General features: G+C 39.5%; 1 protein-coding gene and 1 long non-coding RNA gene across 3 annotated transcripts in view; one reads left to right on the top strand and one right to left on the bottom strand.

Moving 5' to 3' along the window:
- The window catches only part of SLC25A31 (solute carrier family 25 member 31), a 25,965-nt gene extending 16,894 nt beyond the window's left edge, over positions 1 to 9,071 (top strand). The window contains exons 3-6 of the mRNA XM_074228375.1: positions 1,896 to 2,013; positions 4,024 to 4,178; positions 5,125 to 5,250; positions 8,588 to 9,071. Coding sequence (XP_074084476.1) covers positions 1,896 to 2,013; positions 4,024 to 4,178; positions 5,125 to 5,250; positions 8,588 to 8,785 — 597 coding nt within the window. The 3' untranslated portion in view covers positions 8,786 to 9,071. The remainder of the gene's footprint in view (positions 1 to 1,895; positions 2,014 to 4,023; positions 4,179 to 5,124; positions 5,251 to 8,587) is intronic.
- The window catches only part of LOC141517404 (uncharacterized), a 23,448-nt gene continuing 14,465 nt past the window's right edge, over positions 3,846 to 12,828 (bottom strand). For both annotated transcript variants that reach the window (XR_012476839.1, XR_012476840.1), the window contains exons 2-3: positions 11,368 to 11,730; positions 3,846 to 5,370 (exon numbers count right to left, since the gene is read on the bottom strand). This is a non-coding gene — a long non-coding RNA (uncharacterized LOC141517404). The remainder of the gene's footprint in view (positions 5,371 to 11,367; positions 11,731 to 12,828) is intronic.

The following is a 12,828-nucleotide window of genomic DNA, read 5'->3' as shown; positions in this document are numbered from 1 at the left end:
TTTTTTAGTTAGCCTTGTAAAATAATATTTGTAAGAAATTTAAAGCTTAGGAGAAAATACTTAATCTTAAAAGGAAAAGATTTGCCTCCAATTACACTACTATTGTTTTTATGTGCCATTCATATAATAAGCATCATTTGACACTGTAGTTTGGTGAATAGATAACCAGCCTTGGAGCCAGGAAAACCTGGGTTCAAGTAAGGCACATACTAGCTGTGTGACCCTGGATAAGTCACTTAACTTCTGAATGCTTTCTAAGAAGAATTGCTAGCTTTCATAGAGCACTTGAAGGTTTACAAAGCAATTTCCTTTGTTATCTCATTTGAGCCTCACCACAAACCTGTGAAGTAAGAACATATCCCCATTTACAGATGAGGAAACTGAGGCCAGGAGATCTTATATGTCTGAGGCGGTATTTGAACCCAGTTCTTCTTTAGTCCAAGATCAACACTCTTCCCACTATGTGGTGCAGAGAAGGTGGCGTTGACAGAGGGAATTGCCATCTGTTACCTGCTCTAGATCAAGAAATCACAGGTCCAGTCTCCTGTCCCTATTGCTGTTATATCTAACATTTGTTATATCTTTTTAATGTTAGACCAATTTTTATGTTTATTGTTGCAAGTCTTCTAAGTCTCTTAACAAAACTAATAGTTCATGGATTTTTAAACCCTAAATAAAATGCTATTATAGTTTAAAAAAAATTTTAATAAAAATTAACTTTATTTGTGAAAAAGTTTTTTAAAAAGCTCTTTTCATGAAGAATAAGAGATTTTCCAATCCTTCTATCCCAGTTACCATACCTAACAAGATCTTCTCTCTGGCACCCTTATCAAGTGGGATTACCTCTTTGATTGAATTAATATCCCAAGGATTTGAAGCATAAAGTCATCCTGACTTTGGATTTTAAATTTTCAAAGAAAATTTGCCAGAGCCAAGTAGCCACATTTATATATATGATAATACTTTTTATTTTATAAACTTTCATATTTTAGATTGTTTGGTTCTTTCAGGACTCAGATATATCTATCAGAATATTAAAGTAGATGAGAACTACTACGATGAAAAATATATTAACATCTTTCAGATTTAGTTAAAAATAGAGGTTATAAGTAGTAGATTGAAATTGGGATAGTGAAAATATGTGTTTTGAAGCATTGATATCATAGATTTAGCTCTAGAAGGAAACCTCCTATCTGACAAACTAAGGACCTGAGGCCTAGAGTTGGCTTGGTTACCTAGGTTAGTTCATTTGTCCAAGGCCACATGAAGGTCTGAGACCCTCTTCTGACTTCACATGCATCTCTCTGGCCAGGCAGCCATCTTTAGCTAACAATCTGCTGGTGTCCAGATTTGGGAATATTAAAGGAAGAGGGATGAAGAAAGTATCTCTTGGAGACAGAACTTGGTTTTGATACACACAAAGACACGTAAAATATTTAAGTGTGTTGGTAGCACAGGATGTGAGAGTCAGGAAGAAAGGAGGTTAAGTCCTGCCTCATACATACTATTTGTGTAAAACTGAAGTTAAAGTATGATGAAAAAAGCTTTTTAAACTGATAAAAGCATTATGTGGATTTTAATTATGATTATCATAATTATATGAAAATAAAGAAAGTCTAAACTCCAATACCAATTTCCTAACTTCCCAGTAAATGAGGCACAGGAATGTTGTGAAGACTCATGGAGAGAACATGTACAGCACTTTGTGAACCTTGAAGTTCTTGATAGATGCTATTATTGTTATTGTTATTAAAATCAGTACCTTATATCATTTATGTGAAAAATTTAAATTGTTAAGCTTTATTGTTTTATTTTATGAAATCTACTTTTTATATTCATAAACATTGAACAGTTTTCTCATAATGCTTCTGTAAATTTTTTGTTATTAATTTCAGTTCTGGAGGTGGTTTTTGGCTAATCTGGCTTCGGGTGGAGCTGCTGGGGCAACATCCCTGTGTGTAGTCTATCCATTAGATTTTGCCCGAACTCGATTAGGGGCTGATATTGGAAAAGGTGAGATATTTTTGGGAAAAAGCAATAGTTTTGTGTGTGTGTGTGTGTGTGTGTGTGTGTGTGTGCCCACATGTGGATAGTTAAACAGGAAATGCAATAGAGGCAGAATTTTATATTTTTCCTGACATTTCTATTCCCAAATTTTTATTTAACTAATTTCCCTCATAGGAGCTATTAGTATGTAACTTGCTGGCTTATTTTTTCCCCTTAAAAAATACATTAACAATGAAACAAAAAAAGATCAGTAAAGGTCCATTTTGCCAAGCTTTTTGGTTTTAATGTTCCAGCCCTGTCTTATGAGGCCAATATCCCATATGAAAAGCTCAACACATATTAGGAAATAGACTTGTCAGCAGAGGCCAAATCCACTTATGCGATATTCTAAAGTATTCATTCTGTTGAGTTGAATGTGAGGTACATATGTCAATTTAATGTAAAAGTCAAATAATGTAATAGTAGAAGGTATTACAATCACCCTGACATTTAGTCATTAAAGTGCCTATCATGAAGTTTTTGGTTTTTAGCATCAGAGAAGTAAAATGATCTGTAGACATCAGTATACTGAATTTACCACATGGTAAGCCATAAATCGTCATTGAGATTTAGTTTCAGATATTTACTTGCAAATATGTGACCATATTAATGAGTTTGACAAATTTCAATAGTGAGGTACACAATAATTTTCAAATGTTGACCTAAAATAAATATTGTGGGTAAATCATAAGATATTCTTTAAAAGTATAAACATTAAAACATATTTTTTTTTGTTTTTGCAAAGTATTGGGGTTAAGTGACTTGCCCAAGGTCACACAGCTAGGTGATTATTAAGTGTCTGAGGTCATATTTGAAATCAGGTCCTCCTGACTTCAGGGCCAATGCTCTATTCACTATACCACCTAACTGCTCCAACATTAAAACATATTAAAGAGAGTTGAACTTATTTTAATATGTTCATTGTTTAGTTTAAAAAGCATATAAATTATATCCCTTTTGTAATGTCACACTGATATTTAAGGAGAGGTCTAAGTTTTGTACTGACAATTTTATTCTAATTTTGACTGAATATTTGGGAAGTAAAGGTTCTGATGTAGAAACGAGGTATACAAGTTCAATGGAAATTTTTAAGAACTTTAAAGCACACTATATAATCTTTTTTTTTCTTAAGTCTTGCAGTGTTTCCTGCTTCTGAAAGCTAGATACACTTGTTTGTAATAAACCATTCTGTATTTATTAATAGTGAATTAAATTAAAATTAAATTATTAGTTATTAAATAATAATTTATTAATATTTATTTAATGTTTCAATTAAATTGATTTTAATTTAATTAATTTAATATTTAATTAAATAAATAGTGAATTTTGTATTCCAAGTATCTCCAATCTAATGAAAAAGATAATCATAGAAAGCAAAGGCTTTGTTCACTAGAGGAGGAGAATTCAGGGCTTCATCTGAAGCTTATTTGACCTGTCTCCCCCACTTGATGGCTGGCCCTGGAGTCAGAGGACCCGCCTTTGGTTGTTTGACCTTGGGCAAGTCACTAACCCTCGGGACACCACTTACTCCATCTCCCAGCTTCCTTATCTGTTAAAGGAGGAAGTTATATTAGATAACAAAGAGATTCCTTCCAGCCCCAGTTCTGTGATCCTGTGGCTTTTAGTTGTGAATAAATTTAAATGAATTTGGAGTCCAGAATTGGCTTCATTCAGTCATGAATGTATATTATGTAACACTTAACTTTGTTAGAGAACAGATTAATTTTTGATTCTTCTAAGATTACAGCACCTCAATTTAAATCATATTCTATTACATATTAACATTTTAAATCAAATTAAATGTACTATTAGAAATCTTGGGTTAATTCTTTCATTTTCTTTATTAGCTTGCTTGTTAAGTAGCAATTCAAAATTTAAAGATGTAGACTTTTGCATTATAAATTAGGGTAAAAAAAGCCCTTTGTTTAATTTTCATTCTAGATTGTGTTGCTTAATAGGAAATGTGCTTTATTTTAGGTCCAGAAGAACGGCAGTTCAAAGGTTTGGGTGACTGCATTCTCAAGATAGCAAAATCCGATGGTATCACTGGTTTATACCAAGGGTTTGGGGTTTCTGTACAGGGCATCATTGTGTATCGAGCCTCTTATTTTGGATCTTATGACACAATTAAGGTAATTTTTTCATTTTTGTTCCTGCAACATCTTCATTTTTGTAAACTGAACTAAATGTTAGAGCTTTGTTATATCTGCTTAGTTAGAACAGCATAGGCTGCTCAAATAAGACCAAACAGTCTGACATTTTCTCACTCAGAGATTATGAAGCTAGGGAGTGAGGCCCTGCCACGTGCAGAGGATCATCTCTGCATTCTGCCTTTGGCCATTCCCAGCCTCACCTCCCGAGGCCTGTGGACCAGGCAGTGCAGACCAGGGAGGGCTCCAGAAGGAGGCTGCTCATGGGATCACTGGTATGATTGTCATGGCTGCCTCTGTCTGTATTGTAATGTGGTTTGAACCTGTTTAGTTCAGGTTTTTAATGCATTGGGATTAAATGCAGAAGCCAGGTATTTCCTTCATGAATAACAATCTGCAACAAAAGAGGTTTGCAAAGTATTTAACATGCTATTTCATTCTATCCTTACAAGAACAAGAATCTTAGGAGGTCCATGCAATCATGATCCCCATTTTGCAGATGAGGAAAATGAGGCGACTAGAGCCCCACATCTCATGAGCACCTGAGGCTGGGTTTTATTTCAGGTCCTCCTGACTCTGGGCCCCATACAGTGGCCACTGTGATGCCAGTTACAGGATCTGGACTCCTTGGTGTGGCTTGGCAGTGATGGCAGTGGCTCCTGAAAACTGACCCCAGTGGCGGGCACCAGTGCCTCCTACCAGCCCTCATCAGCTGGTTCTCAGCAACCTCCTCCTGACAGGGATCAGAATCCATGACAACAAATGTGCGCAGGAATCCCCCCCAGCCTCCAAGTTCCTAGAAGTTTCCCTCGTTTATAAGGGTCTACTTTTTTAACCTTTATATTTTGTAAGATTTGTCCTTTGACGTACAATTGAGGATATTTCAGAAATTAAGCCACTGCTGAATATAACCTTCTTTTCTCATTAGGGCTTATTACCAAATCCAAAGGAAACCCCATTCCTCGTGTCATTTTTCATTGCTCAAGTGGTGACTACCTGCTCTGGAATACTGTCTTATCCCTTTGACACAGTCAGGAGACGCATGATGATGCAGGTATGTGACTTGATTTTGTTGTTGTTGTTATGAATCCTTAGATTAAGCAGATGAGATGTTATGTACTCTGGTAATCAGTATGCTTGACTCAAGGCAGTCTTCTGGGGTTTAGGTCCAAAACTGAAATAAAACAAGGCATTTCTAATTAACAGTCAACAAAAGAGGTTTACTTAGAAGAGATCATGAAAGGGTTGTTCATCCGAGATCAAAATAACATAAATATTAAGATTTACAAGATAACAGCCCTCAAACATTATTTTTCTCACTTTATTGGTTCTTTTTTAAAAATTTAATTTATTTAAAGCAATGGGGTTAAGTTGCCCAAGGCCACATGGCTAGGCAATTATTAAGTGTCTGAGGTCGGATTTGAACTCAGATCCTCCTGACTCCAGGGCCGGTGTTCTATCCACCCCACCACCTAGCTGCCCCACCTCACTTTATTGATGACAAAACTGAGGCTTAGGTTGGGTGACTCATCCATGGTTACATAATGTGACCTGACTCCAGGTCCTTTGATGCCAAAACCAGGGCACCATATTAGAAGAAGCAAAAATACAAATGATCCAAATGGTGTGACCCATGGTAGCCATAAATAGACCATGGTGTATTCCCAGCAGTGACTTATATGCAAGAAATGAGTTAAAAGGACAGCTAGGTGGCATAGTGGATAAAGCACTGGCCTTGGAGTCAGGAGGACCTGGGTTCAAATCCGACTTCAGACTCTTAATAATTGCCTAGCCGTGTGGCCTTGGGCAAGCCACTTAACCCCGTTTGCCTTGCAAAAAAAAAAAGAGGTAAAAGATGACATTTAGGACAAGTCTAATCATAAAAGATAGTGAGCTGTATATGTGGTGAAAGATCCTACATTACGCCCCTGGTATATTAAAAAATGTGAGGAAGGCCTCAGAGGAATTTCTGTGGGCCTTTAATGTGAAGATGGACAAAAAAAATCCTTGAATGAGGTGGTGGGAAGTTTTGCTCTACATGGAAATATCCACCTACTGGTCACAAAGTAAGCAAGAAACAGGTGATTGGGACAGTGCTCAAGGTGATGAGCAGCTAGAACGGGGGGGGGGGGGGGGGGGGGGGGGGGGGGGGGGGACATGAGGGAATGAGAGCCTGGAATAATGGTGCGAGCTTGGGAAAGCAGCAGATCAGGATAAAAGGCCCAGCAGGCTGAGAAGTCAGAGTAACATTGGGGGTTGGACCTGGCTGCGATGGGGCTGGGGCATGGTGGGAAAGGCTCCTTTGACTTCTCCAGGCTTCTGGGATCAGGAATTATAGCAGCTATGGAGCAACATACATAATTACATTCCCACTAAAAAAAATAAAAACAAAAACCCTCCAAGCGAAAGCAGGAGCTGTCCAGGGCAGAATGGGGGACTTGGCTTGAGACCTTTGCCCCACTCGCCCCCCTGTGCTTCATCCACATGTCACTCATCCCCTCCTCTGTGTCTGTGTCCAACCCCATGTGTCTGCCCCATGCAAGTTCCTCCTGTGCTCCTCCTGTCCCAGCCCCCACATGTCCTTCAGTTGTGTGCCAGCCTCCTCTCTCCATCAGTTTGCCTTCCTATCCCACCCATCTGCAGACAAATTCACATTACATAAAAGTAAAAACCACTTTATGAAGTAGGTCTCTGGACAAGTCCAGCCCTCTTAAAGCAAAAACTGTCAATATTTATGATTTCCATTCAGATTTTTCTGATTCCACAACGTTTAGAATTTTATTAAATGTGGAAGGGCCATTGAAACAGACTGAAAGGAGAAATTTGAGGCAGGGGGACTTGTTTTCACCTGTGGGGGATCAGAAAAGGCTTCATGGACTTGGAAAGAAGAGAGAGCTGTGATCATGGTTAATTCATTCTGGGTACAGAGGGTGCCATGTGATCTATACAGGTGCACAGAGGTAAGGGAAGTTGGACCCAGGCTGTAGAGGACCTTAAAGGCAAAACCAAGCCATCTGTATACATTCACTAAACCATGGGAACCATTCAAGGCTTTTGCCCAAGGAATATCATGATCAGACTTGTTCATTTGGAAGATATTAGAGAGAAGGCAAGGAGACACATAGGGACATATTCATCTAGTCCAGGAGAGAGGTGCCAATGAGAAAGAAACAGAAGTTGTCAAGGGATTGAGGGGGAGGGACAGAGGAAGAGTTTAAAAGAAGTTTTGAGCAGCCTGCATCCCTGGAAAAGTGATGGTACAAAAAATGTGGAAGGGGAATTTTGTTTATACTTTTTTCCAAAGCACCTACCAAATTGTCGTTGTATTCAGTTGTGTCCCCATTTGGGGTTTTCTTAGCAAATATTCTGGAGTGGTTGGTTGGTCATTTCCTTCTCCAACTCATTTTACAGTTGGGGAAACTGAGGCAGACAGGGTGAAGTGACTTGCCCAGGGTCACCCCACCTGATAAATGTCCAGACTTCAGACCCAGTCATCTATCTACTGTAACACCTAGCTGCTCCTACTTTTTTTTAAGGGGGCTATCTTGAAATCTTGGTAATAAATTTAAGCAAAATTTTACTATTTATTATCAGTCAGAAATCAGCAATGTGTCAATGAGTTGGCTTTGTTTGAAGAACTTCACTGTAATCTTATATTCAAAAATAACTTAAGAAGTTCACTATTGGGGCGGCTAGGTGGCACAGTGGATAGAGCACCGGCCCTGGAGTCAGGAGGACCCGAGTTCAAACCTCAGACACTTAATAATTACCTAGCTGTGTGACCTTGGACAAGTCCCTTAACCCCATTGCCTTGCAAAACCCCCCCCCCAAAAAATGTTCCCTATTCATTCATCTGCCTTCACACTTAGAGGGCAATAGTATTCACCCCTAGAACTAACCTCATCTAATTCTTAAAATATTAACCTTGAAGTCTCTGGCCAACTATTAGAACTCTGCGGCTCCTGTGCCACATGGTTTCCTCTTCAGATGAGGAGAAACAGCTATTTCTGAGTCTTCAGGCTGTGTAGAATCCTGTTTTGAGTCCATCAGCCTGGGGAACCAGCCCCACTGTTAGCGAGAGGAATTCAAGTGGAGTTGGGAGTGGAACTTCCCTCTGTCCCTGCTCACACCAAGGATGGGATAATGTAAGCCTTAGTCTCAAGGGCAGCATTTGGAGCAGCAGGAGAGAACAGTTACTCACTGATTCCCCTAAGTGAGAATTGCATGTGGGCAAGCAACTAAAGTTAAATGACATTTCAGAAAGAAAAATGCTAACGACTGAAAACCAAATCATTCTTGTGCAATTACATATTACTACATAGTGAAGATCTTGAGACAAAAGGTTTTAATTTGTAACATTTACATGTTGATTGGTCTTTGTTTTGCTGCAGAGTGGTGAGTCTGAGCGCCAGTACCAGGGGACCATTGACTGCTTCATGAAGATCTACCAGCACGAAGGCACAAAGGCTTTCTTTCGAGGAGCCTTCTCCAACGTCCTGAGAGGCACAGGTGGTGCCCTAGTGCTGGTCTTATATGATAAAATCAAAGCGTGGTTAAATATTGACGTTGGAGGTAGTTCGGCAGAATAATTGGCACTTAGTATATAGAACTTCCTTGTTGGATATACCCATTACAGAGCTATCATTTGTATACTGGTTAACTTGTTATTATCAGTATTTTCTTAAATTGCTAATTCTGTAATAAAGCTCTGGCTGTTTTCAAGGCTTTAAATACTGCCAGTCAGCTAGTTATGTGCTTCTTCACCCTCTCTCATGAAACCTTTTACATTTTTTTCCACCAGTAGTACATATTGTTTCTCTCAGCATAAAATATTTTATTTTTATTATAAAAAATAAAAATCTGTTTAAAACCTAATCAGTGAAATTATTTTCCTTTCAAATCTGCTGTTTTTTTAATATGCCTTTCACAATCATCTAAGTCATCTACTATGATTAAACGTTTCTTTAAAAGTTCATCCAGGAAAGTCAGCATTTAGCTATATTTGTGTAAGCTTTCTTCCATGGCATCTCTCCTGGAGCTTTTCATTTATTACTATGTATCCTATACCTTAATAAAGCACCAATAGCTATCAAGTGCCAAAGAAGCCAGAAAATTCCTTTGAAAACAAACAACCCATAATCCTCTGCCTTTGGAAGTTCTAGGGCTTATCTCCCCCTTTAAAAGTCTGTTATGTAGCAATCCGGGAACAGTGAGTGTCTGTACTGTGTTGACTGACAATAAAGTTTAAAACAATTATAAATCAGTTTATAAAAGGCCATGAGGCATCCTGCCATGTAGTAAAAAGAAAAAACCAAAGAACTGTGTGGCCTTGTGCCAATCCTTTTACTTCCCAAGGCTTCATGGTCTTCATCTCTAAAATTGTGAGGTTGGATTAGTTCCTCTGAGGTGGAGGAAATGTTTGATTATACAGAAGTGCTTAAGACAAGAAACAGAATGTAAGGACAGATGAGATTCCCTCAGCGTTTGGAGAAGGGATCTAGAAGAAGTGCACTAAGTTCTTACTGGTACTGATGTCAAAGCAGAGGTAATAATTGCAGGAAATTATAAAGCTATGAATGAAAGAAATGGGGAAGGTGTTGCACTGTGAACAAAAGCAGTCATGAACAAACTTGCCATTAAAAGTCAAAGTCAGTCACTGTTGTTACTCCACTCCCCTCTGCCACAGGTGAGTTTTTGTTGAGGGCCATATCTTGACTTGCAAGTGAATTAAGTGAAGCAGAGCAGCTCAGCCTTCAACCCCACTGCATTGACGAGACAAAGGTCAAGACTGGCAGTGGCATAGGACAAACCTTTCTAAACAAAGGTCTTTCTCAGGTCTCATTTTATCTGAGACGATTAAGGACTAGAGAAGAATTGTGACAGAAGATGACCTTGAGCTGATCCGGTGCACAAAACTTTAAAAAAAAATCTCTAGTTACACTTCTTTGTAGATGGATAGATTCTACCCTTACAGCACAGAATCCATTCAAAACTTGTGCCCCTTGGCTAGATCTCTAAAGACCCTGCCCTGTCCCTCTATTCTTCCTCTAGTCCTCCTCAAGATTTCATGGATACCCTAAACATTGCAAAATACCTTATATAGTGTATATTTGAAATGTTTTTGCACACATCTCATTTGAAACTCAGCAACCTATGAGCTAAGTGTTGAATAACTGTTTTAAAAATTCACAGGTGGTTATTTGCAAGAGGAGCTCAGATATTCCACAAACGTGGGTCTCCTGAAAGGACTTTGCTGCTTTGTGGGATCTGGTGCCTTCTTGGGAGGCCAGCTTCAAAGAGACCCAGGCTTGAGCTCTGGCCCTTGCCTTGCTTCTTTGGGATTCATTCATAACCTATAGAAAGAATTTTCAGATCTCAAACTCATTGATTCTTTAAATGGGCAGGAAGTACCCAGGGAACTATTCCTAGAAAAAATTAAAGCTGTGTGGTTCAATGAGGGATCTTTATCATTCATCTTCCTATTCCCCCCCTCAGAAAGGTTCTTTATCTCTGACTCTTGATTATTTTGATTTCCCTTCGCTCTAGATAGATAAAGCATTTCCTAAGCTCAATACAGACAAGAGAGCCCCTCTGCCCCCCAAAAGCCTTCATTCTAATGAAGGGATTGATACAAAGGAGTCCTGGAAAAGTTGGGGGAGGGAGGTTGGGGGATAAAAGCATACTGAACTTCCCAAGTAAAGGCCACACATGAGTGGGCTGTCATAAGGTATAGGTTCTTTACCTGGATTTATGAACTTTTTAAAAATACTCCAAAATTCACTGTAGATTTCCTTTGTAATCCTATTTTATGCATTTAAAACATTCCAAGAAGTGTCTCTAGAAGTCACCAGACTGCTAAAGGGTCCATTACACAGAAAGAAGGTAAAGACACCTTTGGCATTCGACCAACCAGGCTTTTCCCATGGTGGTCCTGTTAAAACAATCTGAGTTTTGTGGGAACCTGAGCCCTCACCCATATCTCTTCCTCCCCCAAGGAAACCCCTCGAGCTGTTTTAGGATGCTTATAGGCATTCTTGTGAGGCTGACATCCTTTAACTTCCTAAGTACAGGGAAACCTTTCATTTCATTCATTCAACTAGTAGTAAGTACTCAATGGAAAATGGAGTTGGTAGTCCCTTAGGAGTATGGCCATAAGTGAGACCATATTTACCTGAAAGCTTAAAATGTATGTCACCACTGTGGGGGACCTCTTGTGTGGAAACTCCTTTCCCAAACAGATCAGCAGCCCCTCCTTGGACACTCAGGACATGGTTTGGTGAGCCAGGTCCCAAGGCATCCTGAGCCAGTTCCCTCTTCCATCTTGCTCCTTGAGAGACTGCGAGGAGGAGGGAATAGATCTGTCCCTTGTCATCTCTCCTTTGGACAAAACGTCTCTAAGGGTCTGTCTCAATTGGCCTTTCAAGAAGTCATAAAGGGATAGCTCCAGTCTCCTTCCCTCATCCTTCTTCAAAGGAGGCCTTGATTCCTTCCTGGAGGAGAGCAGGAGATTGGACCAGGGACCAGCCAATGGGATCTGAGAGAAAGGAGGGACCAAGATAGAATTAGAACCAACTGTGCCCTAAAATAGGTCATTAGCTAAGGAAATCAATTTGAGATTCAAGCTGTCCTCCTGATCACTGTTTGTAAGGGGAAAGGGAGGGCCTCAAGCTAGGAGTCCAAGGCTTGACAAGCCTTCCCGCCATGCGGTCTTCACAATGAGCAAATTGAAAAGCCATTCACCCAAATGTAGGCAAAAATCATAAAAAGCTTACAGATGAGAATGTGTGTCAGAAGGAGCTCTCTCAAGAAAGCAAATCATCTTAACAGAAACAGAGAGGGGGAGAGGGGGGAGAGAGAGAGACAGAGAGAGATAGAGACAGAGACAGACTGAAAGAGAGAAACGGAGATAACAGAGAACTGAATCAGAGACAGAGACAGACAGACTGAAAGAGACAGAGACTGAAAGAGAGACAGACAGAGATGGAGACAAAGAGACGAGAGAGGAAAGGGGGAGAGACACACAGTCAGAAACAGAGTCAGAAACAGAAAGAGAGAGACAGTTTGAGATTGGGAGGAGGGTGGGCTGAGGAGGGTATGGAAGTCTCTAGAACAGAAAACTAGCAAAAGGGACATGTTCCATGTAACTACTCTGCTACACTTCAGCAGCTTCTAACAGTCTTTGCCTCAAAGAACTGGAAATCAAGTAAATGTCCTTCAGTTGGGGAATGGCTTAGCAAACTGTGGTATATGTATGTCATGGAACACTATTGTTCTATTAGAAACCAGGAGGGACAGGAATTCAGGGAAGCCTGGAGGGATTTTCATGAACTGATGCTGAGCAAGATGAGCAGAACCAGAATATTGTACACCCTAACAGCAACATGGGGGTGAGGATCAATCTTAATGGACTTGCTCATCCCTTCAGTGCAACAATCAGGGACAATTTGGGGGTATCTGTGATAGAGAATACTATCTGTAACAGAGAAAGGATTGTGGAGTTTGAACAAAGACTATAGATTGTTATCTTCAATTTTTAAAAAAATATACCTTATGTACTACATAATTTTGCTATCTCTAATATTTTCTTTTCTCTCACAACATTCAATTTTCATCTATGCATATCATGGAAATA

This window comes from Macrotis lagotis, chromosome 3 (assembly GCF_037893015.1).
Source record: "Macrotis lagotis isolate mMagLag1 chromosome 3, bilby.v1.9.chrom.fasta, whole genome shotgun sequence".
NCBI classification, from domain to species: Eukaryota; Metazoa; Chordata; class Mammalia; order Peramelemorphia; family Peramelidae; genus Macrotis; species Macrotis lagotis.
Note: the sequence above shows the minus strand (reverse complement) of the source record. Positions and strands in the feature narration are given on the sequence as shown.